Consider the following 25,975-nt stretch of genomic DNA (forward strand, 5'->3'; position numbering starts at 1 on the left):
CAGACTGAAAACTCACAGGTGTCTGCACCTGAAAGCTCAAAGGAGACAAAGATAGATGAGAGTTTTCCTTGTTTATTCCATGCTGCTGTAAGGAGTCACTTAGCCCTGACCTTTAAGGCCTCGCTTCGGTGCTTTGATGCTCGTCACTGTCCGCTGCGCATGGAAAGCCCACGGCAGCTTTGAACCTGCAATATAATACCCCAGCAGCCGTAATGCTCTGAATTAATGTATAACAATTGTTCAAATACAAACTTAATACAACCTGTTTCTTTTGTTTGTCATTGAACCTGCAGGCCATGACTCTAGACCTGCAAAGTTTTTTTTTAATTTCACCTCGACTTGTTCTTGCTGTTTTCCTCTTTGTCGTTGGTTGTGGTGCCATATTTATCTTATGTCTCCTCTCAGTCCCACGGGAGCCACACTGCTTCATAATTGCCATCTCTGTCCCCACCGGAAGCTTCCTTGGATGACCTCTGCGATAAGTTGACCTTTGTCTCCTCTTTTCTCGTCTCCTTCCCGTCCTCTCCTTTGTCTGGCTATTTGCCACATCTGTCTTTTGTCCTTTGTTCTGCTCGAGTATTTTCCCACAGATAGAAATCCAGAGGAATTCCTTTTGCATTTCAAACATATCTCCGAGCGTTCAGGCCGGCTCCTACGATACGTGAATGAATGGGCGGAGGAAAGGGAGTTACTGTGGTGTTTTTAATCAGAGTCCCATCAGCGTTTTGCCCACATCAGCCTACTTGTCTGTTCACACGGCTTAACCCCTACCTTCTTCATCCCGGTGCAGTATGCTGAAGTAGGCGAACCGCCTCACTAGTGTGAACACGGGAAAATGTGGTCTGCATAGCGTAAAAGGTGAATAGAGGGCACATGCGGTAACGACAGCGCAGCATATAAGCGAGTTCACAAGCTTTCTGTCAGCATTTGCATACATTTAAGGATTCAGCACTTTTTTTGTTCCCCTCCAATATTTTACTGTCTTGGCGTCGGCAGCGTCGAGGAACAGATGGGCCAAAGCTGTGATTTCTCTTAACGGTTGGCTGTGGCTACATGTGACTGTGAGACATGGTTGATGATTTATTTAGCTTGGGCCCAGCATTCAGAGTGTGCCATGTGTGCTTAGAGACCTGATACTCACTGAGGGCCTGCTTGGTGTTTTTGCCAATGAAACAGCATGGTGCTGGTGGGTTTCACACTTCATAGAACAAGGGTGCCTCCAGTAAGAGGAAGGTGTTGACTACAAAGCATTTGAGATTGAAAGACTAAATGCACTTAGAGCCTGCGTCCCTCATATGCATAGATAATAACACAGTTATTGTTAGGCCTCCCCAAATCTGCTTGCTGTAGTGGAAGTGTTTGTCTTGCTGCATCGCACTTATTATATATTATATGAATCGGCTGCTTTTGTTCTTTCACTCATTTAAGGAAGAAGGGTCGGCATTTCCTCCTCGGTAATTGCATAAGAGCAATGCAAAGAGACAGGGAGACCATAAAATCCAGCGCCCCCTTCCCTCCTCGTACCCCCTGGTGAGACTCTTGTCCGTTCCCAGGTGAAGCCTCTTCTCGGCCTGGGAAACTCAGATGTTTATCTGTCGGGTCTGGCAGATAAGTGGTGGGGAGGAGTTGGGTTTACTACCCCCTCATCCCCTCCCCCTTCCTCCCAGCTCTACCTGACCACAGCTTCTTCAGTGTCTGAAATTTTCCACCAGTGATTAGAGCAATTTTTTCTGGACCAGGGAAAGCAATCATAGGGTAATCATACAGATCCACCGTCATTCTAGTAGATGTATGGCTGATGGATACGCTATGATACACGAAGGGTGGGCCTGTGTTTGAATAACATGTGGCGGAAGAATTCCTTTCCCCGCTTTACTTATGATTAATTCAAATAATGTCTTACGTTTTGCTGCGTTCCTTTGCTTTTTCCAGTAAATAATACAAAATCCTTTCAGTCTGCAGGCTTAAATACTTGCTACATGAATGGAAACAATCAAGATCGCTCAATAATAAAAGAGACGTTGTCATGTGATAAGGGAAAGTCGCTGCAGCTGTAGACAAACATTTATCAGCGGTGCTCCCGCGCTCTGGCTCAGGTATGTGTGTGTGGCCACCACGACATGTGGGAACGGTTAATGGGAGCCGGTTCAGGGCTGCTTCGCATCCTCTCCCTTTGGCGGTTTTTCTTTAGTGTAAACTGTCTCTCGTGCACACAAACATATGGTCTCCCATATTGACAAACAGACTTTGGTGGGAACACCCACCCACTCTTGCACACGTTGGCAGCAGAACAAAAAAAGTGTAGTTTCATGAGCTCCCTTCCTATGCATCTATTGATAATGTTATAAACACAGGCTGTAGTAATTGTTTCCGTGCTCCTCTTACAGCCACATGAAGGTAATGAGGATGTCTGTACACATCATTCTTAATAAAACCATTCTGATAATGTGGTCGCTCATCAGCCCGAGAGCGTCTCTTCACATTAAAGCCAACAGTTGTGTGTTTTTTCCTGTTCTGATATGTAGCAGAGAGAGAAGAAAGCTAAAGGCTTTCTCTAAAATGTTTCTCATAGCGCCTGTGCTATCAAGAACAGATCTGCTCCCTTTAAAAGGGACACTGAGCTCTCGGTGAGGATTAAGCTAAACCAATTAGCTCACAGTCTCTTCAGATAAATCGCACTTCCTTTAATTTTAAGCAGTCTCACTGAGACATTGATAAAATTTCGCATTTTGCTTCTGGAGGTCGAACTCGTCTGAATGTAATAGCTGCGGAGCGTTCTCATCCTCACTATCAGATCTCAACCTCTGACCTTAGCATCGTCGATATCTCATCGCAGGCTCTCCTCAATGAATTATGAAGGCCTTCCATTAAAGGGAGTGAACTCATGACCCAGCATTAACCCATGCTTAAATACCTTCATCTTTGTATGAGACTTTGTCTTCGTCTTTATCCCCTCCTGAGGGACTTTCGCTCCTCCAAGGTCCCATACAAATGCATGTGTACTGATAGAGGAGAGACCCCTGTGCAAATATAACCCAGTCCTGCAAACTCTGTGGCTGATTAAAACCGAGTGAACACGGTGAGGAAGTTCCCAAACAAAGGAGTTGAGGGGGGGCTGGAAGGACAGAATGAAAACCCGCGGGGAGACCGCAGTGTTTTTAGTGTGACAGCACTTGTTTGAAGGTGTTTTGGAAATTCGTTCTCCTGTGTTTAGTTTAAGAATCAGACTTTTTACTGAGTCTAAAAATAACAAACTGTTGAAATCCTGCTGTTGTTTTATTCTACATTTCTGACTCTGTTTCTTTCGGCAGGAACTGGTGTCCTCATACGGTCACTAAGACTGTGACCTGCCAGGTGCAGAATGGGACAATCCTCCAGCGGGTGTACCGGACATGCCCCTGGCCACAGGGATGTGCAGGAGGCAGGTGAGAAGACAGAGGCATCTTACCAGTACTGTTACTGTTTCACAATGCTTTTACGAAACCTTTAAAAAACCAAAAAATTTTTAGCACCGTATGATCTGAACTGGGTAGAAAAACTCTCATCATGAAATGTATTCAAGACGTGCAAGTTTCTGCTCAAAACTGTTCCAGTTCCCTGGAATATAAACACTTTGGAAAAACATAGAGTGGGTCTCATGGCTCTTTAGTGAGCCACATGTTTACAACTTTAAAAAGAAGAAAACAGTTGCCTGCTATCAAAGCAGAAAGCTTGGTGTAATGTGTAATTTTCTGTTTTTTAATTATACTGGGATTAAAATAGCAGAATAGTTGTTGTTTGAATGCTGTTTGAATCACTTAGAGGATTAGCTTTAAAACTTGTTACTGGAGCTAATGCTCTATTAAAAATCATATTAAGTTCAATCATATTAGCATACATAGCATATATATATATATATATATATATATATATATATATATATATATATATATATAGCAGTGGTATTCATATAGCTCTCCTATAATTAGCATAGTTCAGGATGCCACGCTGCTGCTCCATATGCTGTCTTTTAATTGAGATAAACCTAAAAGCTTTTATATAATCTGACACTTACTGATGGGACACATTGCCTAGAAATTTCTTTTTATCATTTAATTGAGACTGTGCGAATACAAAGACTGAAAATCTCACGATAATATCTAACCTTACCAGAGAGAGGAGATTTCCTTTCATTTTCCTTTAAAAATGTTATGTGTGTGTGCGCGCACGCGTGTGTGTGTGTGTGCCCATGTGCGTAACGGCTTTTGATTTTGTGTTTATTGTTCAGCTACAAGACCGTGGTCAGACCTTCCTATAAAGTGGTGTACCGCACTGTGACTTCCCTGGAGTGGAAATGCTGCCCGGGATTCAGCGGTGCTGCTTGTGAAGAAGGTGAGTGAAGACAGAGGACGCAGACACACTTCAGTTATACAACAGCTGACGGAAATGAATCGAACAGAATCGCCATCTTGCACTGAAAAATGATCGCAAGTTTGACTCGTGTCAGTAGCCCCCCCCCCTCTTTATGAGTCTTTGACTCGTCACCATTCACGTCCCTCTGGTTTGCATCGCCGTCTTAAAGCCTGCATTTCCAATATGCTTGTATGAGTGATTTCCATTAGGCTTACATAAGGCTACTTCTGTTCTTTGAATGAAATTAAGAAATAAGATCCCCCAGCATCCCACCACTTTATTAATCACTTTTTATGTCTTCATTCCAAGAGTCGCAGCACCAGTAAGGCTTCCTTCTTTACTGCGACTTTGAATTTTATTTTGCAGATTGAACTGAGTTTTTTATCCTCAAAAGAGCTATGCAAGTGCCGTTTACATTCTTAGACCACGGTAGCTGCCCACACACACACACACACACACACACACACACACACACACACACACACACACACACACACACACACACACACACACACACTCCTAGTTCATAATGACTTCCCCTGGCACCCGTCCTCAGGTTTCTGCAGTCTGGGGAGAAGGGTGGAGTGGTCTTTTTATGCTGGGAGCCAGGACTTGAATGGGTGTAACATAAATTAGTGGACCGTGCAGCACAAAGGGTTAATGCGATGGCCTTTTGTAGTGCCGAAAATAGAGGCTGTTTTTCTCTCTTATACTTTGAGACAAAAAAGGAAAATTTCTACCTGAAACTCAGTGAACAGAAAAAATGATTTTTTTTTCAGACTGATTATGGTAAACACTTGATCTTGTCCAATAAAGTGGGTTTAAAATAATCTGTTCAATTTATTTACTCAGTAAATGGCTAGTATTCCCACTTGAAGTAATTTGGTGATCACAGTATGCAACAGTGTTGTAATGCATTACAGTTCCTCCATTCAGAAGTCAGAAAACAACACACTTGACCTCAGTTCAGATGGGAAACAAAGCAGTGGCAGTCTTCTTTTGAGGAGCATAGATTAGTAAAGGAACATCGCGATGGTAAACGGCCGGCTCTAGTTTATGTTTTTCTCATTAGGAGAGGAATTTGTGCAGATATGGGGTATAAGCGGGCTGTAATGTTACTTTATTAATTACATGACAATAACTGTGTAATATAATGTTGAAGTAATTTAAGAAGTAGGCAGAAAATTATTTTCTACAGGGAGTTAATAGGTAATGCATTTGTTGTAGTAACTGTAGTAACTAATGACTGCTCCCAGGTGCTTTCAGACCTCCAAGTGGCCTCTAGTCTGCTGTAGTGTGGCTTCGACTGCTTGCTTGCACTTGCACACACCATCCCACCTTGGATATCACACTTGTTTCACACCCTCCCTACTGTCAAAGTCAAAAAACACATTCACAGTCAGACAACGCAGACTTTACCCAACAAAGGCAGAGGAACACACAGTGAAACGGGGAGGAAATTATCCAATTAAGTTGTTGCTGGAGGAGATTCCCCTCCGGTTGTCATGGCAGTAGGGGGCTGTCGAGCCGACGGGGATGTCGGGATTAGCCACTTATCTGAGCCTCGTTCCGGGTGGCTCAGATCACAGGCGGCGCTGAGTGGAAGTGACAGGTCCCATTCACAGGGCCTTTACTCTCCGGCACCATGGATCCTATCCAGGGCCACCAGTGCTTTGTTCTGCTCTTGCCGCGTGAGCAGAACCCCTTGCCAGCACAGAACCTGATACCCCGCTGCCGTCTGCCTCGTCCGCCCGCTCTAAGGAGAAATGCAAGCCTGCCACACGGGCAAAGCTGGTGACCGGATTGTGCTTAAAGCTGTTGCCACAGTGTTGCCAAGTGAAGTTAAAGCTGCACTAATAATTCAGTAGGTGCACGTTTCAAATCCAGGCTGTTAATACCTGCGTGCGGCTGTTTCCAGATGGCTGTGAGCACTTTTTAACTTTTAGTTGGACTGAGTTGAAAGACTCAGGCTTTAAAAAAACAACTCTAAACAAACATATTACTTTTGATCTTATTTGAGTCGCATAAAGAGCAACCAGGATGTATATACCTTTAAGGATCACTTTTGGAATTTTATTATTTGCTATACATCACTCTTACTCCTCTGCTTGTCTGCTTTTCACAGACTGTGGAAAATGTGTGTGATCCGCTCATTTACTGCCCTGCTTTTAACCTGCTTTTCCCACCAGGCCACCCCAAAAAGCCTCTAGCCATGTCTGACTCCCAAGGACGGTCTGCATTTCTGCAGATCTCAACAATGTCCAAAGCAAAAAGACTCTGGGGCTGGGGCTACGTTTAGGTTGAGATGCAGGAAAGTACAAAAAACACTGATAGGAATGTGACCGATATGATTGTGCTTTAAATAGGGATGAGAGAGTTGTTTTCTCTTGTGTTCCTCTGTTCTCACCCCTTGGCCTGCCAGCTGATAGGTCAACATGTATAAATCAACGGCTTGGTCCGTAGTGAAGATAACGAATTAAGTTTTGGGCTTTGCGTGTTCAAATCTACAGGCGCAAATAAATGAGAGTTCATTAAGGGAAGAGATCATGCATGCTGTCATCGAGTCATAAGCAGGCTTATGAGGATTTATGGCATGTCGCATTAGGAGGCTCCAAAAGCAAAGCATTACATCACACCCATACGGACACACAAACGTACCCCATCAGAGTCCAGGCAGGGTAAGATAACACTGCATTAGACAGGCACCTTTCACATTTGCTGTCTTTTTCTTCCTTCCACACCCCAACCTCAGGACTTGGCTTGAATACCGGTCCAATGGTGTAATTACTGGGTCCTAATTGTTTTCTGTGAGGTTTGGGAGATATTGTCTTACTTCTTGGTCTGGAACACAATGGTCTTTATCTCTGATTGAGTCTGAGAAAGAAAAAAGAAAAAGAAGACTAAGTATTTACAGATGTAGGCACTTTCATAGGCTGCCAGAAACGGGGATTTAATGTATGCCTGGTTGGCTTTGGCATTCCAAGTAAGTAAATGCTTGTTTTTAGTTGGGATATCCCAACATATGCTACATCAAGCACAAATATCAAAATTATACCCAATTTAGAGGCAAATATGTGGTATTAGAATATCAAATTTACCCCTCAAAAGTAATATTATTACATTAGCTCTGGCTCTAATGTAATAATTATCTGAAATGCTAGTGTTGCACTGATACCACGAGGGGTGACTGTGCGCTCAGGAGCCACGGATGTAAAATTCATTGACATTTTGAGCTTTTGGCCTCGATCTGCTAATTTTGATGGAGCCTGAAAAGTGTGGAAATGACACTAAGAGACAGGCGTTGATATACTGACCCTGATTTGATTTATTGAGGAAAGGCCTTAAAAGAAAAATAGCTGTGGCTTATCGCAGGGGGGAGGCCGCTGAGGAGCACAGCATATGGGGGAATGTAGACTTGAATTAGCACGGCTGTCAAAGCTCTGCCACGGGGGTCCCCATCAAACAGTATCTCGCAGCCAAGCGGAGGCTGTGGTTTTTGGGTTGCAATTATGAGGTGGCTGGGAGGCAGAAGCCCGCTGTCTTGTAATAAGCCATAGAAATGTAATCTGTGTTTTCACAGCTCAGGGTGGCTTATCACAAGCCCGCACGCTAAACCCCGTGCTTTAAACATCAGTCGGCTGCAGCTTGCCATTAGCAGAGGAAGAGTGGGAGTGCGTGGACGCCGGTGTATGCGTCTATCTGCCTGCCAGAGTCAACGTGTGGGTGGGAGAGCGAGGCGTTGAGGATTTCTATGCAGCTGTTTGCTGTGATTAGCAGCTTTAATGGCAGCAGGCTTTTTGGAGCTGTGAGTGTAGGGACTTCAGCCTGAGGTCAGAGGGGAGGAGGCTGAGCAAGAGCAGGTGACCAAAAGGCCCCCCACCACCAGCACTATCACCCCACACACTCCCACTCCTGCTAGACCACACAGTGGAGCGCTATCAAAGTCATATCAAGCAGAGATCCCCTGCGTTTGCCTTAGCAGGTGTTACACATGTTATCCTTTACTTGCTCCAGTTCATTCACAAAAAAAAGAAAAATCCCAGACTTGATGTCAGTCACCCCCGCATCAGCGTTTATGCACTCAGCAGATGAGATCTACGAAGACGCATGAATCACTTGAATGTAGCGAGGCAGGCTGCAGTCAACGTGCAGAAAAGGCCACAGCAGCTGATATTCGCTGTTATGTAAATGACCAGCACACAAGTGCTGAGCATAAATTGGAAGCAGCTGACATTAAGCAAACTGGGCTGAGGCTTCCAGATGAGATTCGGCATCCAGCCCCTTTCAGCCGACACTGCTCGGCTCTGAGGAATTATCATAAAAGTGATTAAGTAGAAAGAAAAACACAATCATTAGCTTGCTTTGTATTATCTGTATGTGATTAATAGTAACAACTCTTTGGTTGCTGTTTTAAGAACTGGCCAGATGTAAATTAGCCCACAAGTATGGCTCATTTACAGTTATTTTTCTGTTGATTAATGAGCATGTATACCTTTTAAGCAAACACATATATACCTGCAAAAATGACCAATCAGCCAACTTAAATAACAAAACCAAACAGAGTAGGAAGGTCTTTTTTCTTTCCTCACGTCCGGCCTGTCTTTCCTTCCATGCTGTCTTCTCCTTATGTAACGGTGTGCTGGTATTTGCTCAAGGTTTGTGGGGAAAAAAATCCAGAAAATTATAGTTAAATCAGTTGCGGGGTTCGGTAGTTAAACTGCAATATGCACTGATAATTTTGATAATATTATTACAGCATTATTTTTTAAATGTCCCATGAAAACCACCCTCAGATCACACACACAGACACACACAGTACAACAAAATGCTTTCAGGCTGTAACAATAATAGTCATGAGAATTATAATTATAAATTCCTATGCTCTTGTTGTTTTTTTTTCCTCTGCGTACAAAAAAGTTTCGATACAAGGCGAAAAAGACAAGCACACAATGGCAGGATATTATTTTAGGTGGATTTATTGTGCATTATATTAATCATCTAAGTGTTTTATCTGTGTGAAAGCCCGTCTGCATGAAGAACCATGTTTGATTTTAATACTTTATGCTGCATTAACAACCCGTGTCTGTTGGTAAGTCTAAAAAAAAGAAAGATGGCAGTGAACTTCAAGAAATGCAGATGCACAGCTTTTTCACTGAATCTTTCATACTTACTTAGCCTTGAATCTGAGTTAAGTTTTATGTTTCTGGCTCCTGAACTGGAAATGCCTCTTCTGCTTACTGATTTATTTATTGTTTCCCAAGACTTCCCTCAGGAGTACATTGAAAACAGTTTTTCCTGCAGTCTGAAAGAAATAAAGTGGGCCGAGTCAGCAGTGCAAAGAAAAAAAAACTTTTAAGGCATCAAACTAGACACACACACAAGTCTCAGCAGCTGTGATGTTCCTCTGTCGCCAATAAAGCGGAGGCATTTCCCTTCACCTGGTAGTGTGAGTGGACTGCTGTGCTGACTGAGTGGCCCACAAACATGCAGGCACTTTACAGCCTGACGCGTCGCACAGTCAGCAGCGGAGAGAAGAACGACGCTCTCTTCCTTGCCTGGCTGAGATAAGACCAAGTGAACTGGAAGCAGAGCTTTTCTCGTGTAGAAAAAAACTCCCCAAACTTTAAAATCCTGCCCTTTTTAAATCCTCTTCACTAGCAGAGGTGTAGGCTCTGCCTCCATCTCTGATCCTCTTGGCGACTGATGTGATTAAAGCTGCATTAACCCCGTCTGCCACCCCCCCCCACACACCCCCACCCTGTCCTTCAACATATCTCCATCTCTCAGCTTGCAGGTATAGAGTGGAATTATGTAGGTACTGTATAACACTGTGCTACTGTGCTTAGGTAGGCTCTGAGGAGGTAATGAAATGTTTGATGTCGGCGCTTAGACAATGGCAGCATTGATGGAGCAGGTACGCTCGGGATACTGCTGGTTCCATACAGCTGTGATGAGTTCAGGGCCCCAACTGCTGCCTGCAGCACGCTCAAAGCTGATACCCTCACTGACTGTTATGGACTTGCTTTAAATCATCTGTAAACTAATGCATAAAATCCTGAATATTTGACGTCCCTTTTTATTCAGCTTCGTATTTGCCAGATATTGCTTTTAGGTTCTCTGTTAGGGGTTATATTCATTAATTTCCTGGCAGATTTTGCAAGGCATCTGCGTTCCAAGCCATTTTTTATAATATGCCTGCAAGTTATGATAAAAAAAAGTCCATCTTTTTAACTCTGTAAGCCCCTAAGCAATATATTTTTAAAACGTCTCCCTGAAGTGAAGAAACACCCACAGTCAGAAATGTGAGGCCAAGAATAAACAATGTTGGTGTCTCGGGAGAGTTTTTACATGCTGAGAGTCTCTTTGTCTTTGTATGACTCAGTAAACATTAATCTTTACCAGACCTATTATAAAAATGTGAAACTCTTAACAAATGTGATGCACCAGAAATTCGCTCCTTTTATGTGGTGAGCTTAAAAAATGGAAACAGGTCAAGTTTTAATAACAGATCACAGTAACAGGGCCTCCAGAGTGAAAGGGGATAAGGTGATTTTGAGTATGGGTGCTCAAATATGGATAATATGGGTAATTATTATCTTAAAGGAACATTATTACATTAACCAATTCATTAACGAAACAGTCAGAAATCAATCAAAGAGGCTTAAGATGATGTTTTTAATTACGTTTGCTCTGTGACCGAACACCTATCCCACAGATATTTGATTAATTTTTATATAAGGAAAACAAAAACCCTTCATGTTTAAGAAGCAGGAGCAAGAAAATGTCAACAATAAATTAGTCACACAACTTGGCGCTTTCATTTTCTTGCTGCGCTCAGTAAAACCTGTAAAACCCAGTTTGTCTCCCCCTCGCTCTTCTCTCATCTCCCTGCATAGCGATATCCAGACCACAGGAACATAAAAGCACGGCATAAAAAAGTCGCTTTTAAGTGATGTATTCGTATTTTATGCTGCATCAGTCTGCGGTTTCCGTACACTCCCAGTAGTCCTTATAATCTAGCTCCTCATTTGTCACCGTTATAAATTCATAAACATTTACAACACCGCCACATAAGAAAACCTCGAGTGTTGTGGTGCAGACCTCCAAACATTCTCCCACTCCCACGACTGCTAAACCACAAACAGATCACCACATCACTTAGATCCTCCGCGGTGACATCATTTATGGCCTCTTGCCCTCCAACCCTTCTGGTACGGGCTCAGTTTCGTAGCCACTAAACGCTGCACACTTGAATAACACGTAGGATTTAAAAGCCATTGCCCCCGTCTGACTTTTGAGCGCTGCTCTGAGCTGGTCGCTGCGTATATTTCCATTTGCTCATGGTGGTTGATACGGTGCTCAGTGAGGATAAGAAGAGCGGTGCTGATGGCTGTGATTAGTCCTGGACTGAAGACGAGGAGAGAGACGAGGTTTGGATGAACTGCACCAGCAGTTGTTCTAATTAGAGACATGCCTGGTTGGCTTTCAGAGGTCAGACCTGACAGAGGAGCAGGCATTCTCCTCGAGGAGCCAGGCATCTTGACCAAAAAGAAATTACCTCACTTCACTGGTTATGAGAGGAAAAGGTAGAGGATTACAGAACTTGCCTCTAGATATCAAATATCAGACATGTAAAGGTGAAACTATAGATGGCTGGCAAGCTGTCTTTACAGCGCAGGTCACGTGCCATCCATTATATTCTGAAGAAGGCACACATATCCAAACCTGGATGAGTAACCACGAACAAATATGCAGCTCTAAAGGCTACAGGCTCATATTTAATGTAGCAGTGATGAGCTGGCCATCCATCCAGTCTGTGCCCAGCCTCTCGCCCTACGAAAGCTGGGATACGCTTCACTCCCCCCTGCAACCCTAAGCTGGATAAGTGATGAGGAAAATGGATAGGTGGATGAGTTTAAAGGCAAAACTGTGGCTTTAATGTTGTTATATTGTGAAGCACCCTGAATCGCCTTTGTTTAAAGATGTGTGCTTTTTAAGATAAACTTACTTTACATACAGTGTACTAAACCTATAGTTGTCCCTTGCAGCAAAGTTTCCATAAGTCATGCATTCACAGGTCTGTCTAAACTTTAGAGCATGTCACTTTGTATTGTTTTGTAAAGAGGCCACACCTCCTCTACAGTCAGCTGCATATTTTGTTCAGTAAAAAGAATGAAAATCTACGCTGACCTTCTCCTTGTTCAATTGACCACACCTACCTTATTGACCTCCTGGGTGCACTTTGTTTAGGAAGTATATTTAGTCCTATTTTTGTGGCTAGCGTAAGAAGTTGTGGCACTGATGCTGGGGGCTCAGAGCCAGAGAGGCCCAGCAGGGTGATCTCATTAACAACAGGACGTATCCCCGAACCTTTAAACCCAGGCCTGCATACCGTCCGCACCACTGCCCCCTGGGACTCATCCAGGGGGGCTTTAACAGCCCCGGTGTTTTCGTTGGACCCCTGCCACGAGCAGAGCGGCGCTGCACATAATGACCCTCCCCCTCTCCCCCGTCTCAATTGGGACCATAAATACAGTTGAGAGAGGATGCCTGTGTGTTCCTGCTTCCTCAGGTGTTTATGGCTCTCTGACTCGCTCACGCTGAGCTCGCAGCCAGGGCCTGGCAGCATACACACACTCACGCCTTGCACACATGCAGACAGGCATCAAAACCACCTGCTCTCTCCAGCTCAGACACATTTCGAGGCTCGTATGTGCAGACAGGCGCGTGACGTCCACTAAAAATTAATGTGGTCAAGTGCTGGTCAAACAAACATGAAAACAAACAAAAAACCCATAAAAAACAGCTGCACTTACTGGGTCACTGAATATATTTGGGACAGACACACGCTGACTGTCTCAATCTGTTTCCGCAGACATACATTCTGTATATCAGTTGCATGTGTGCCTTATGACGGATGGGATGATGGGGCTGTAAATCACTGCTGCTGTGCTAGATTAAGCTCATTCGCCTACATTCGCTGACTGTAGGACAAAGGAAATACGATGATGTCATGGCCCTTTTATTTCTCTTGGCTGCCCTCCATGTTTTCTTCCTAAAGGGCTCCATGTCACCTGATGGTGATCGGCTGTGGCCCCGGGAGACCCCGCCCAGTCAGTTTTGTGGAGACAGCTTGGCTAGCAGCCAGACCCGACAGTCATCAAATTACTGGGAAATAACCGTAACCACGATTTAACTGTAACAGTAGTCTGTGTTAATGTGGATTTAAAAATGGATATATGATTTAACATTCACTTTAAGCTTCACTACATGTGTGGTACATTGTACTTTAATTATAGCAAAGCAAGCAGAGGCTTTGCTACGTAGGTGTGTGTTTCAGAAAAGAAGACCGCTGAGCCTTTTGTCACTTCGGTTTATGTTATCATTGCTATGGATGATCTTGTTTTTTTTGTAGCTTTCAGTAGCTTCCTACCACTGCATGAAAAGGATGTCAGTGATGAGGTGGTACAGATGTCTAGAAGAACAGGTGTTATTTTTAGGTTTTGTTAAATACAACATGATGATATTTTGTAACTTATGGTCCTCATTGGAGTAAAAAAGGATGATACAGCAGGGTATGCTCCAGGAAAGGCGCTATTGTTTGAGCGCTCATTTTTTTTCATTTCAGAGAAGTCGGATCCAGATGAGAAAAGACTTTATTGATCCCACATCTGTATTTGTGGCCGGTCTAGCTGGTTATTGAGATGGACACCCAGGTATCTGCAGACTAATACAATCTCAATCTCAGTCTCCACTCCTTGAATGTTCACAGCTGTAAACTGCGTTTCAGTCAGGTCTGTCCCTTGCAAGAAATTCCAGTGGCAACAGCCAAAATATCAATGACATCCATCTTTGTGTACAGTCTATGGTCGGATATGCCTGACTCACTAGACAAAGTTCAGTTTTTGCAATGTGTGTTTGCATAAACAAAGTTACATAAGTATAGATCTGTGAGATCATAGTCATGGTGCTGTTTATTGTTTCCGTGTACAATACCCAGTGGTACGGTACTGCTATATCTCAGAGAACACGACCCTGTTTTCTGGGATATCACACAGGCCGCAGCATGTACTGTCCTCACCACTGGGGTCAGGGCACTGTTTGAGTGGGGAAATATCTTTTCCTCATCATCTTTAGAGCTTTAAAAGATCTGTAGACCTGTTGGGAGGAACACACAACACACAAACAAGCTTTTTACACGAACTTCTGACCTACAACAAGCTGCATGCCTTTTAAAACACATGCTTTACTTCCCTACTTGGATGGACAAACTGTTTTCAAGAACAGAAAGTGTGAAAGCAGAATTAGATTCAGTTCTTGAGGTCAGGGTGCAGCCAAAGGTGTAGGCTGCATTAAAACGGCCTGCTTGTTCCTGAAAGTAGAAAAAGGTTTCATCTTTCCTGGTGGCAATAAATCCAACATTTTTGCTTTTATTGCTCGGAAAAGAAGGAGGAAAATTGTAACAAGCACACGATCAAATATTTTCACTATATTTTAAGGTTTTATAGCGTACGTAATTAATTAAGTCCCAGATGAATCAGTCATGGAAACAATTATTAGCTGCCGCTCATTTTGTGCAGTATATATGTTACATGTTTCTTTATATTCTGTGTTCATAGGTTGTCGCTTTACTGTGTAACCCCTCTATAAATCTGGCTTTCAGGTTCACGCCTCACAGGGGCCACAAATACTGAAATATGCCTGAGGTCATAATGTAGTTTGGATAAAAATGTCTAGCAAATGGCATATGCTTCTCATTTTACGCGTTATACAACTACGAAAATAAGAGAGAACAGTAAAGGTTTAGTGCTGCTGTGAACACTCTTTGGATGCTCATTGTGTTTCTGTGTGTGTTTTTCATTTGTATACATTGTCTGGATACTTCATTCAGTTCCTATCTGAAATTGTGTGCTATCAGATATCAGACACCATGGCTGTCTAGTTCAGAGGATCTGGTACCGAGCCACTTCCAGTACACAGATTGGCCGCTCTGAGCCTTTTCAGAGTGGTTACCCTCTTTGGACATCCCCCACTATTACATCGTATTTACAAAAGACCAAAAGGATTATTCTCAGTTAATGCTTTTTATATGAACCCTTCACTTTGCCTGTGTAAACCGAGCTACTCAAGTAAACAGAGCTCCATTGAAGCGGTGTTACTAAATCTGCAGCCAGATGGGTCCTCGACCCCAAGACAAAGTGGAGAATTACAGTTTGTCCTGAAAGTCTGAGCTCAGCTCTGACCCCCTCCCTCTGAACTGGCCTCGCTCATGATGGTGGCAGTGGAAGTGGTGGTGGGGGATAATCTATTCCCTCGCTCTATCATGAAGAAAGAGATGAGTGTGTAAAATGAGAATGACTTTACTGGTGAAAGGATGGCATAGCTCCAGTGGGACACGTTTCCCCGAGTGCTGCCAGGTAGGAAAAAGCAGCAAGAGAGAGAACGGAAAAGAGGATGTGTTTTTCTTCCTCTCTTGTTGACACTTGCAAAGAAATGGGATGGCACTGTTCTTTTAAGCCAGATGAAGGAAAGCTATTATAAGGGACATTGGGAGAAGAGGGAAAAGAGAGTTTTTCTTAAGTGGAAAGGCCTGTTTGTGGTGCTGTTAAAAGGACAAAGAACAGACTCGAGCATTAACCACGATGAGCAACATTCATGCTCTCTATAACCACAATGTTCTTTTGAGGTAATTTATCTTTTCATAATGTTGTTGAACTAAATACAAAAAAGTATAAAATTAGATTTGTGGATGACTTGTCTTTGTATGCTCTGTCTGACCCTCTAACAGTCCACACACCACTACCCCATGGGTGCAGGCGGGTAGCCACAAGGACGCCGAAGGGGTGAAAGGATGGAGAATTGAGGGGTGAAGTGTTTGTGCTCTTCGGTGGAATAATGGCATGTGTTGTTCCTTAAAAGGCAGTGATAGGAACTGTGATAGGAAATATCTTGACATACTCATTAAGTCTCTGTCTTAGGTTTCTGAGTCACTTCAGAGCTTTATGTAGTTCGCTGGCCATGCTTTGGGAGTACAATGTATCTCTTTCTGTCCCACAGTATCAGTAAATCAAAAGAATGATTAAAGCCAACTAGTGCCTCAACCTTAAGGAGGATGATTGACTGAGATATCCAGGAAGAATTGAGTGCGCTCTTTGTTACTAACAGTCCTTTGTTCCCCTGTTTCCTCTTCATCTACGCTGTCAGGCTGAAATCTGCGGCCAGCGTGGATACCTGCCAGAGATACATCAGACTAATACTTTCACTGGGGATGTGTAATTTGCAATGGAGGCCTCACACACTCCCCGGGCTGCTCGGGGATGGGAGAGGGCACGCTGGGAGATGAATTACAAACATTGCTGTGGATCTTTCATCCATCAGAGCAGCAGTTTTTTTTGCCAAGCTGGAATTCCTTTCCTCTGGCTGCACCTGACAGTGCAGCAACCTTAGCCTGAGCTGCTGCCAATTCGCTATTTGTTCCAAAAGCGCAGCTGAGTTTGCTGGAGCTTTTCAAGAGGTTCTTAGTCAAGGCTGAGGCAGCTTCTGTCAGCAGCAAGCAGCTGCCCTCCTCTGTGGAAGCGGCTGAAAGATCAGTGTCAGGTGCCATGCAGGGAAATCATCAGCATCTTGACTAACGCTGTTCGAATACAAGTTGGGTGATAAAAAGTGTTGATTTTGCATAATATTGAATGCAAAAATGATATGAGAAATAAGCACCCAGAGGACTAGATTCATTGCATAGGATTCAATTCCTTCATTAGATAGAGACTGCACACTGTTTTTCTGTACTGTAGAAAAGAGAAGTGTTAGGTCAGATGATTGTACATCATCACCGTTCTTCACAATGTGAGTGTGGAAACAGGACAGCAGTATACACTGACAGCATGAGAACCTGAATAATGGGAAATCAGTGCAGTTTTGCTGTTTCAGTTGCGATGTATCCTGTGATATTGGTGCTGGAAGTTGATCATAGCGAAAAATACTTTCTGGTTTTAGACTGTGACCCCTCGAGTTGCTGTAAAATTGATTTGGGTTACAGTTGCCAGAAGATATGCTTGTGAGTTTAATTGCTGATTCTTAATTAGCCGTATTCTGTGTATTTGAGATATAGCAAGTCCGAAAAGGCGAAAGGGTGAACGTGTCTTGTAGGGTAGATTAGAAACACACTGCACGAATGCCGCTCCATTCCTTTTCCATATTTGAAAATGTTTGTGATTTTACCCCGTGGGACTGTCCTCACTGGGAAAGTAGCAGGACTGGATTGTTTGTTCGAATTGCCCAAAATACTCACATGTATGTTTATGTCTTCTAAATTATTGCAGCAGCAAAAGCAGAAAAAGCGTGACATTGTTGAAAAAACTATCAAGAGTCAGCTTTTATAGGCAATAACAACAGTCTGACTCTGAGCTTTTAGTATTTAATGTTAGTCACGGTGGCGACAAATTAGAAAACGGTCATGTTAATCGTTTTTCCAGCTGTCGTGTGTAGCTGTGTTAGAGCCACAAAGATCGAGGCAGATCAAAACAAAGTTTATATTTGGCTTTGAAAGCAACATACTCGTTTATTAAGTTTAGACCCTTTAAGTCAGGGGTGCTGAAACTACAGATAGCCTATAAAGAAAATCTTTTTGTTATTGTAAAGAAATTTAAGTACTTTATGAAAGTGTGCACATTACATGAATTCAGTTTCTAAAACTGACAAATATCCCTCAGTGTTTTCACTTTAGGCCAAGATGTTCTTTATGTAACTGAATAAAAAGATGACATGTTCTGTTAATTCAAAGAAAATTTCCTTTTTTTAAAAAACAAAGTGGAACCACATTGAATAAAATATCAAATAATCCACTGATATATTTAGGATGAAAAACCACTTAATTTATAGTTTTTTTTGTGGTGTGTTGTACTTATTTTGTAAAGCAGGCCGCAGGTGATGTTTTTGGCAGTAAAAATGATGACGATGGTTCCTCAGTTGGGATGTGATCCATTCTTAAGCACTAAATGCTGTGAAAAGTCCTTACTTCTTTGTAATTTTCACATTTTGCCAACCCATCCAGTCAGCCAGTTTGGAGCTTAGGCCATATATTTGACACCTCTGCTTCAAGGGTTTGCCTAGAAATCTATATACCTGTTGCACCAATTCTACCAGTACAGCGCTTACCATAAATCTCAGTGGTTGCACGAAGGTCCTGGAGACACAGAGCTTTCGTTTTCATGACTCAGGCGGTTCACATAAAGAAAGTTTATCACTAAACTTTTGCCGTTATGAAATCAGCCCTGAATCACCCTCATAACTCTGCAGAAACAGGGATGAGGTCTTGAGTGCAAAAACAGTTTAAAGTGACTTTAATTTTCCACTTGTGTGAAGTCTTGTTATCTCACCGCTCAGTGATGTCATGTGTAATACTGAAGCTGACATAAAACCTTAAACTGAAATACTTTTTAATAGTGGTCTGTTGTGTGGTTTGATGTAGATGGGCGTATAATGAGTTCTAAAACCTGCTTTGCCCTTGTGATTTTTATAGGTTTCCTAAGTAGTTTAACACTCGGTAGATAAAACAGAAACAGCCCACTAAGTCAGCACAATTAGCCCTCATGTATCGTGAGCAGATGGCGGAGCTTAATCTTCAATAAGAACTTTTATAAATCAATTAAAGATGATAAATTTGCAGAGAATAGAGCGTGAGTAAGAGCTCATAGGAGGTGTCGACGGTTGCGGTTGACCGCTGTGTTACTTCAAGACAGCAGCGCTCTGGATTTAAATCCCTCCGTCTTCACTCTTGTTTTCTTCAGACACACTCTTTCCTTATCTTGAAGTCCCACAGGCTTCATGTAAGACAGCAGGACACATTGATCCTTATTCACTGGAGCATCAAGCGTTTTGAGAGATCTGATCATAGTTACACACATTTTCATTCTAGAAACAGACTGAAAATGTATGTGAGTGGTGCGCACTGGAAACATGCACACACTCACACGGGAGACCTATTAGACAAGCCAGATGTTTTATCTCAGTACGTATGTGTCAGAACACTCGGCTCCCTGTGAAGGAGGAGTGTTAAATCTCTGGAGCGGGGAGCTCGGCACGCCGAGACAGCTGCTGTGACCGGGACCGCTCTGACGAATTACACCGCACTGACCGCTGAGGGCTTCACCTGTACTTGATTTAGCTGTGAAAGTCACAAAAGACCCCTAATATCATAAGTCTTTTATAGACCCTGCGCGACTTCTCCCTCGCGACTGTCTGGAACTCGGTAATGAAACTTTATCTTCACCCGACTGTCAAAATGTTACCAATTGTCTCTAAATCACGTTTACGCTGGCGCAATGATGTTATAATTACTGAAATAACAAAGCTGCGTTCATGATGATTAATACCCTGGTGATGAGTACTGGATGTGATTTAAAAAAATGCCAAACAATATCATGAAATATTGAAATGAATCATTTTATTCAGTCCAGATGAGTGATGCTGTTACCACCTAAACAGACTGCGCTGGTATACAAGGCTGTAATTTGGGATTGTGGCCTGTGCATGTGCCCCCAAATCCCAACACAGCTCTGAGCCTCATTGCAGATTTACTATCTGATGTAGGATCTGAATTATTAATGATTAAATACATGTAAAATGCAGTAAGTTTACAGCATAATAATGGATTTATATAACGCTTTTCAAGGCACCCAAAGCACTTTACAATGCCACTATTCAGTCACTCTCACATTCACACACTGGTGGAGGAAAGCTACAGTTGTAGCCACAGCTGCCCTGGGGCAGACTGACAGAAGCGAGGCTGCCATATTGCGCCATCGGCCCCTCTGGCCAACACCAGTAGGCGGTAGGGTAAAGTGTCTTGCCCAAGGACACAACGACCAGGACAGAGAGCCCAGGGATCGAACCGGCGACCTTCCGGTTACAGATACGCTTCCCAACCCCCTGAGCCACAGTTAATGTGCATTTGTTCTGAAGTTCTGATTAGCCCATTAACTGAAAGCTTGAACTGAATACGTTTATAAATAACCAAGCATTCCCCATTTACATTTTTTTTCATAACTGATGCATTATTCGATAACCTCGTAGGCTGAGGTCATCGAATCAAAACCTTTTAGTGTTCCTCCACACCCACTGCAGAACTCGTCTTTCCATGCTGTTGCACCCAGACTGTGGACAGACTGCCTCTATTTCTACAGAGTTTGGACTCTGAGGAGACTTTTAAAAAGCAGCTAAGGACTTTTAATTAGACCAGGGCTTAAATGCAATGCTCTATTACAATGCATTTCTGATTGTATTGTGTTTTGCTTTTGTTTTATTACTTTATTTGTGAAGCACTTTGTGGCATTCGTCTGTGAAATGTGCTACATAAATAAACTTTTACTTACTTATAGAGTAACTACAGGTACAGAGTACTGTATTTTGGCTTTTTAAATTCACTTTTCACATTTATTCACATTTCAATTCACATTTATCTTTATGTTTTTCAAATACATCTCTAATCCTCTTTTTCTTCCTGACCCTGTCTAATAACCTGTTTCTTCCTAAACGGTTGCAGGAGCACTGGAGCATTTCCTGGCTGTCACCAGAGTTCTTATAGTTTTGTATTTTCAAATTGGTTCTTTTTATTTCGTTGTTACTTCCTGTTTTTAATTTGGTTTCGTTTGAGTTAGCTTTCATGGTAGATTTGCTCGTATCAGTTTGTTTGAAAATATTTTGTTTCTGTGTTAGTTTTAGGTTTTTTTTTTAAGCATTTTTTGTAGTTATGGCTTGTGGCAGGTGCAGATTTAGAAAAGTCAGAATAAGTATTACATTGAAAACACAGAACTTGACTCGCAGTCTTGTAGACATTCAAAGTGTCAGTAAACATGTGCATGAGGCAAGCTGCAATAACAGATTTGATTAATTTAAGTTTCAGTTAGTGCTAGATTTGAGTCTAGGTTTGTTTGTTTGTTTATTTGTTTTGTCATATTTATAAGTTAAAATAACAAATATGCGCTGATCAGACTTCTCAGATATTAATACCTACTAATTTGGCTTTCTTTTAAAGACTTCTCTAACTTCTTCTTCTCTAGATTGATGATTTGTTTAAGCTATAATTGTATTAATATCGGCACAGAGACAGGAAAACTCTGATGGGTGTTTTCTTTGTTGTTCATGGACTAAAGAAGCAGGGCTTTGCAGACCTAGTTTTTAGAGGCACTAATGTTTCTGAGGCAGTTTGCCATGAAGTTTTTTTCCCTTCTTCGATCAGCAGTTTCTCACAGTGTGGGTGTGAGGGAGTGCAGGAAGGCTGTTGATGAAAAACTTTGTGAATGCCAGCAGGGAGGAGTATGAAGGAGAGCTTGTGTTCCTTTGTAATGCGCTGCTGAGATAAGGGCCGAGTCCACCACAGTCCCCGCTGGAGTCCCCACGGGGTCAGGTGACCCCTGTTGACCTGAAGCAGTGATCACACGGTGTGATTTATTAGGTGGCAGGAGCAGTGTGACTGATGGCTCGGCACTGTTGGCTTCGAGTTTGGCCTGTTGTTTCTTAAAGTGCTGTAAAGGCCGAGATGGTTCTCCCACAGTTTGATCTGTTATCCTGTAATCTGCTTCCACTCCCTGGCACGGCTGCTTTCATCCTGGTGTGTGTGTGTCTTCACACAGTCGGCCCTCTCTGTGGGCATGTTGTATTCAAGTGCTTTTCAGAGATAAGACCCTCATTCTAGTGTGATGGCAGACGGGTTGAGGATGAAGGGAGTGAAAACACTATGAATAGGAGCGGCTCATCTTCCTCCCCCTGTTTCCTTTACTCATCTCCACTCTGATCTTTACACCTTTTTCATGTTTCCCTGCAGTTTTCTCGTGTCTCCGGCGCAAACTTCCAGCTGCGTCCGTACCACCGAGAGCAATGGAGGATGGCTGTCACATTAACTTTGAAACACTCTGTCACATAGCAGCTTTTCTGGCTTGGCAAACCGAGGCACTGAGAGAAAGAGTTGGACAAAAAATAACATTAATGTAGGAATACTGAGAGTTTTCCTGGACTGAGTCATCCAGCAGCCCCCACTGCTGTGACGGGGCCAAAAAGTGAGCACAAAACCTAAATCCCTACATCTGCTCCACACCTTGCACCATAGGTCATTCAGCAGTTAATAAATCTGTCTTTGAAGGATGAAATACTCTCAAGTAAAACTGTTAATTTTCATTTTTGGGTGCGTTTCATTTCCCCAAACTAACTTTTACACCGTCCACTGCTGCTGTACTCAGTTCATAGTAGAGTAGCTGTTATACTTCATGATAGAAGAACATATACCATTCTCAAACATCCTCGTCCCAATACCTGGAATAAATTGGAACATTTCTCTTTTGATCTGCAGCTTCAGGACCTCTCTAGAAACAAAGTATAAAATAAAAGAGATCTCCCGTGCATCTGTCCTTTTGTCCTCTCCACTATCTGCTCTGGATGGCCCTCTTTAGCTTATCATTCCTTTGTAGAGCTCACAGAGCACGCGCACTTATCACCAATGGTGCAAAGCACAAACAAACTTGCCCCCATGAGGGCCCACTTTATTCCCGTCTGTCACATCAAGCAGACATGAGACAGGACGTGATGGTGGAGTAACAATGAGCAGACCTGAGGTGTCATCAGTGGGTTTTTATAGAAGTGGGTGTGGGGGTTGGTTTTGCTCAGAGGAGAGACAGATTGTGCAGATGCAAAAGAACATCTGTGTGGAGAGTACAGAGGGTGCACGATGGGTTTTAGCCCCTGTCTGTGCTGATAGAAAAAGAGAAGGAACACAACATCGGAATAACTCGTTGCAGCTTAAGTGGCGTGCACACACAATAAACAAATTTTTGTTTGCCAACGCATGCCTGCGGTGATTATTCTTATCTGTGGGGTTGTAAAATCCTGTGAAGGTCATTTTGTTTATTTCACAGGGAGTTTCCAAAACATGCCGTACATGTTTGTCGTCGGGATTGAGATGCTGCAGATAACTTTGGCTATACATAGGTTCGTTTTTGAAATTCCTACACGCAATAATTAGTCTCATCCTTTCACGCACCGTGTGTGTGTTTTCTTCTGTTGTTTGTGGTTTTTGTCTCTGAGGTACTGCACATGCAGCCCTAGTTTCCACTAATTTCCCTTTAGTAGCTGAGTATACTCAACGATGTACAGTTTATTTTCAGTCAGCCTAGAGGGCCTCGTCATATTAACCTTTTAAATTTGTTCCGTTTTTATCTCTGATAAAAGACCAGAACTCTTTACCATCTCTGTGTGTTTGTCTTGCTGTGGGCTATGTTGATAGTTCAAATGCTTTGCACATTGTAATGTCATAATAAAGACTTCCTCTCCTTCCTCTGTGTAGTTCCTAAATGGATTAAAGAAAAACCTCCAAACTTTTTTGAAGGGGGCAAAGGTCGTGAGCCGTACAGATCTCGCGGGGTGTTCTGAGGCCGTTGCAGATCAGCCGTCGTGTTTGTTTTGTCTGTCTTCTGTTTTCCTGGATGTAAGTTTAGCCACCGTAAAGCCTGCGCTGCTGCGCGAGAGATCAGGAGAATGAAGTCCAGATTGCTGTGCAGTCTGTCGCATACATGTTTCATTTATATCTTTCTCATGAAAGGCTCTTTATGCTGCGCAAACTGCAGGAGAAATGGGAAAACGACTGTTCGGATCTCTTGTTTGTGCATTTGTGTAACCCCGGTGAGCCGCGGCCTGGCATGCCTGCATTATTGCAGGGGTTAAAGTCTTACCTCCTGCGGGCCAGCCATCAATCACCAGAGCGGTGTTTACAACAGTTCCAGATTAGAATAGGTTTGACCCCCCACCAGGTGCGTGCAACCTGTGTCACCGTCTCACGTCTCAGCCGCGGTGTCGTGTTCCCCGGTGCCTCCCTGCGAGTCCACCTGAGCGCAGGCTCACCGTTCCACTGCTATCACCCTGAACCCAAAAAGCTCAGCCAGCTTTGATCCCACCCTGCGGCCCCTGCAAGTAAGTGGGGTCTAATCCCCAGAAAGCCTTGGAAAGACACAGAGGAATGCCTGGCACACAGCACACCATTCACCCAGGGATTAGACTGAGAGGAGCTCAGTCTTCACACAGTCATTTACTCCACTCACTCCGTGGGAGTGTATATACTGTATACAGTTGAGTTTATCTTGTGCATGTGTAAATTATGCATACACTTATGCATAAACAGGTTAGGTCAAATAATCTTACACGATTTCTAATTAACTAGGAAATCATAGTGAAACTAGTAAATAATCCTTTACAAACCATAAAAAAAGATAAATAGAAATGTTTAGTAATTATTACATATGTGATATTATATTTTTATTGATGCAATTTGTTGTTGTTTGGGTCAAACTTGTCCATCTTCTCATCAATAATAAGACAATATTAATTCCACGCTGATGATATTAGCAGAGTGAGCCTGTTTGCACACACACGCTGCCAAATACTGCTGTTTACACCAAACTGCTGATGTCTCAAAACAGAGATGTCGTCTTTTAATAATAGTGTGATGCAGCAATAGTGAGACTGGCCTCATTTCTAACTCTTCCTATTTTAGCCCAAACCACAATCTTTTCCTACGCACTCTGACCGAGTAGTTTCAGTGCCCAAATCTAACAAAAGGACTAAATAAATGCAAACAAACAACAAGCAAGATTAAAAATAACTAGTGAGTGAAAACAGACAGCTGTTTGATTTATTCCGCTGTCACCACATCTGCCTATTTACAAGCTCTTTAAATCAAGTATTACGAAAGTCAGTTTTCTTGCTTATAGCAACAATACAAATAAATAAATTTGACAGTTAGAAATTACTTCATAATTTTATTTTTTGTCAGCAATAAATCACTGTTAATTCAAAATAAATTAGAGCGCCACAGTTGTCCTGGGTTCGAATCCAATGGCTGGCTGGGATCTTTATGTCTGCGCGGGCTCTCTTTGGGTTAAATTGGCTGTAGGTGTAAATGTGAGTGTGAATGGTTGTGTTGTCTTTAAGTGTTAAGCCCTATATGTGCGGGCTGTTCCCTGCACTTGCCCTCTGACAGATGGGATACGCTAAAGCCTCCATGCAACTGAATGAGTGTTTAGGAAAATAAATAAATGATGATGATTGATGAAAAGTTACAATGAGGTGTTACCATGAGCCTTTTCAGACCAATGTGAGTTTCTGATCCATAAAAACCCCCTTAGAGGCCAAACGATCTGCACCAAGTCCAAAAAATTACATATGTAGTAACAGATCCATCTGTATCTTATAAAATAAATAAAATAGTCAAATTGTTGTTTAGCAGAATCACTCAGTGTTTCATTACATCAGACAAAATACATGTAAACCAAAACCTTCAGTTACTCATTTATTGTTTTCGTTTTTTAACTTGTGCAATAGAAATGTTTAAAATACCACAATATGTTTACATGTTATTGAATTATAGCCCATTTTTAGGCAGTGGAAGCCAAATATGACAGGAACAATGTTTTATTGGTGAGATTACTGAGATTTAAGCTAGCTTGTGTTACTTTTCCCGTTTAATTCCTGTTTCCTCATGAATTAAATACGTTTGTGTTTGTTTGTCATTTTGGATCCTGAAGCTGTTTCATAAACATCT

The 25,975-nt window shown here is 42.6% G+C and overlaps 1 protein-coding gene across 5 annotated transcripts in view; it reads left to right on the forward strand.

Annotated features, from left to right (window-relative positions):
- Nucleotides 1–25,975, forward strand: part of emid1 (EMI domain containing 1) — a 55,760-nt gene that overhangs the window by 3,155 nt on the left and 26,630 nt on the right. For all 5 annotated transcript variants that reach the window (XM_080894180.1, XM_080894177.1, XM_080894181.1 and 2 more), the window contains 2 exons: nucleotides 3,312–3,425; nucleotides 4,268–4,371. In XM_080894180.1, coding sequence (XP_080750306.1) covers nucleotides 3,312–3,425; nucleotides 4,268–4,371 — 218 coding nt within the window. The remainder of the gene's footprint in view (nucleotides 1–3,311; nucleotides 3,426–4,267; nucleotides 4,372–25,975) is intronic.

Source organism: Rhamphochromis sp. 'chilingali', assembly GCF_963969265.1.
Source record: "Rhamphochromis sp. 'chilingali' genome assembly, chromosome: 10".
NCBI classification, from domain to species: domain Eukaryota; kingdom Metazoa; phylum Chordata; class Actinopteri; order Cichliformes; family Cichlidae; genus Rhamphochromis; species Rhamphochromis sp. 'chilingali'.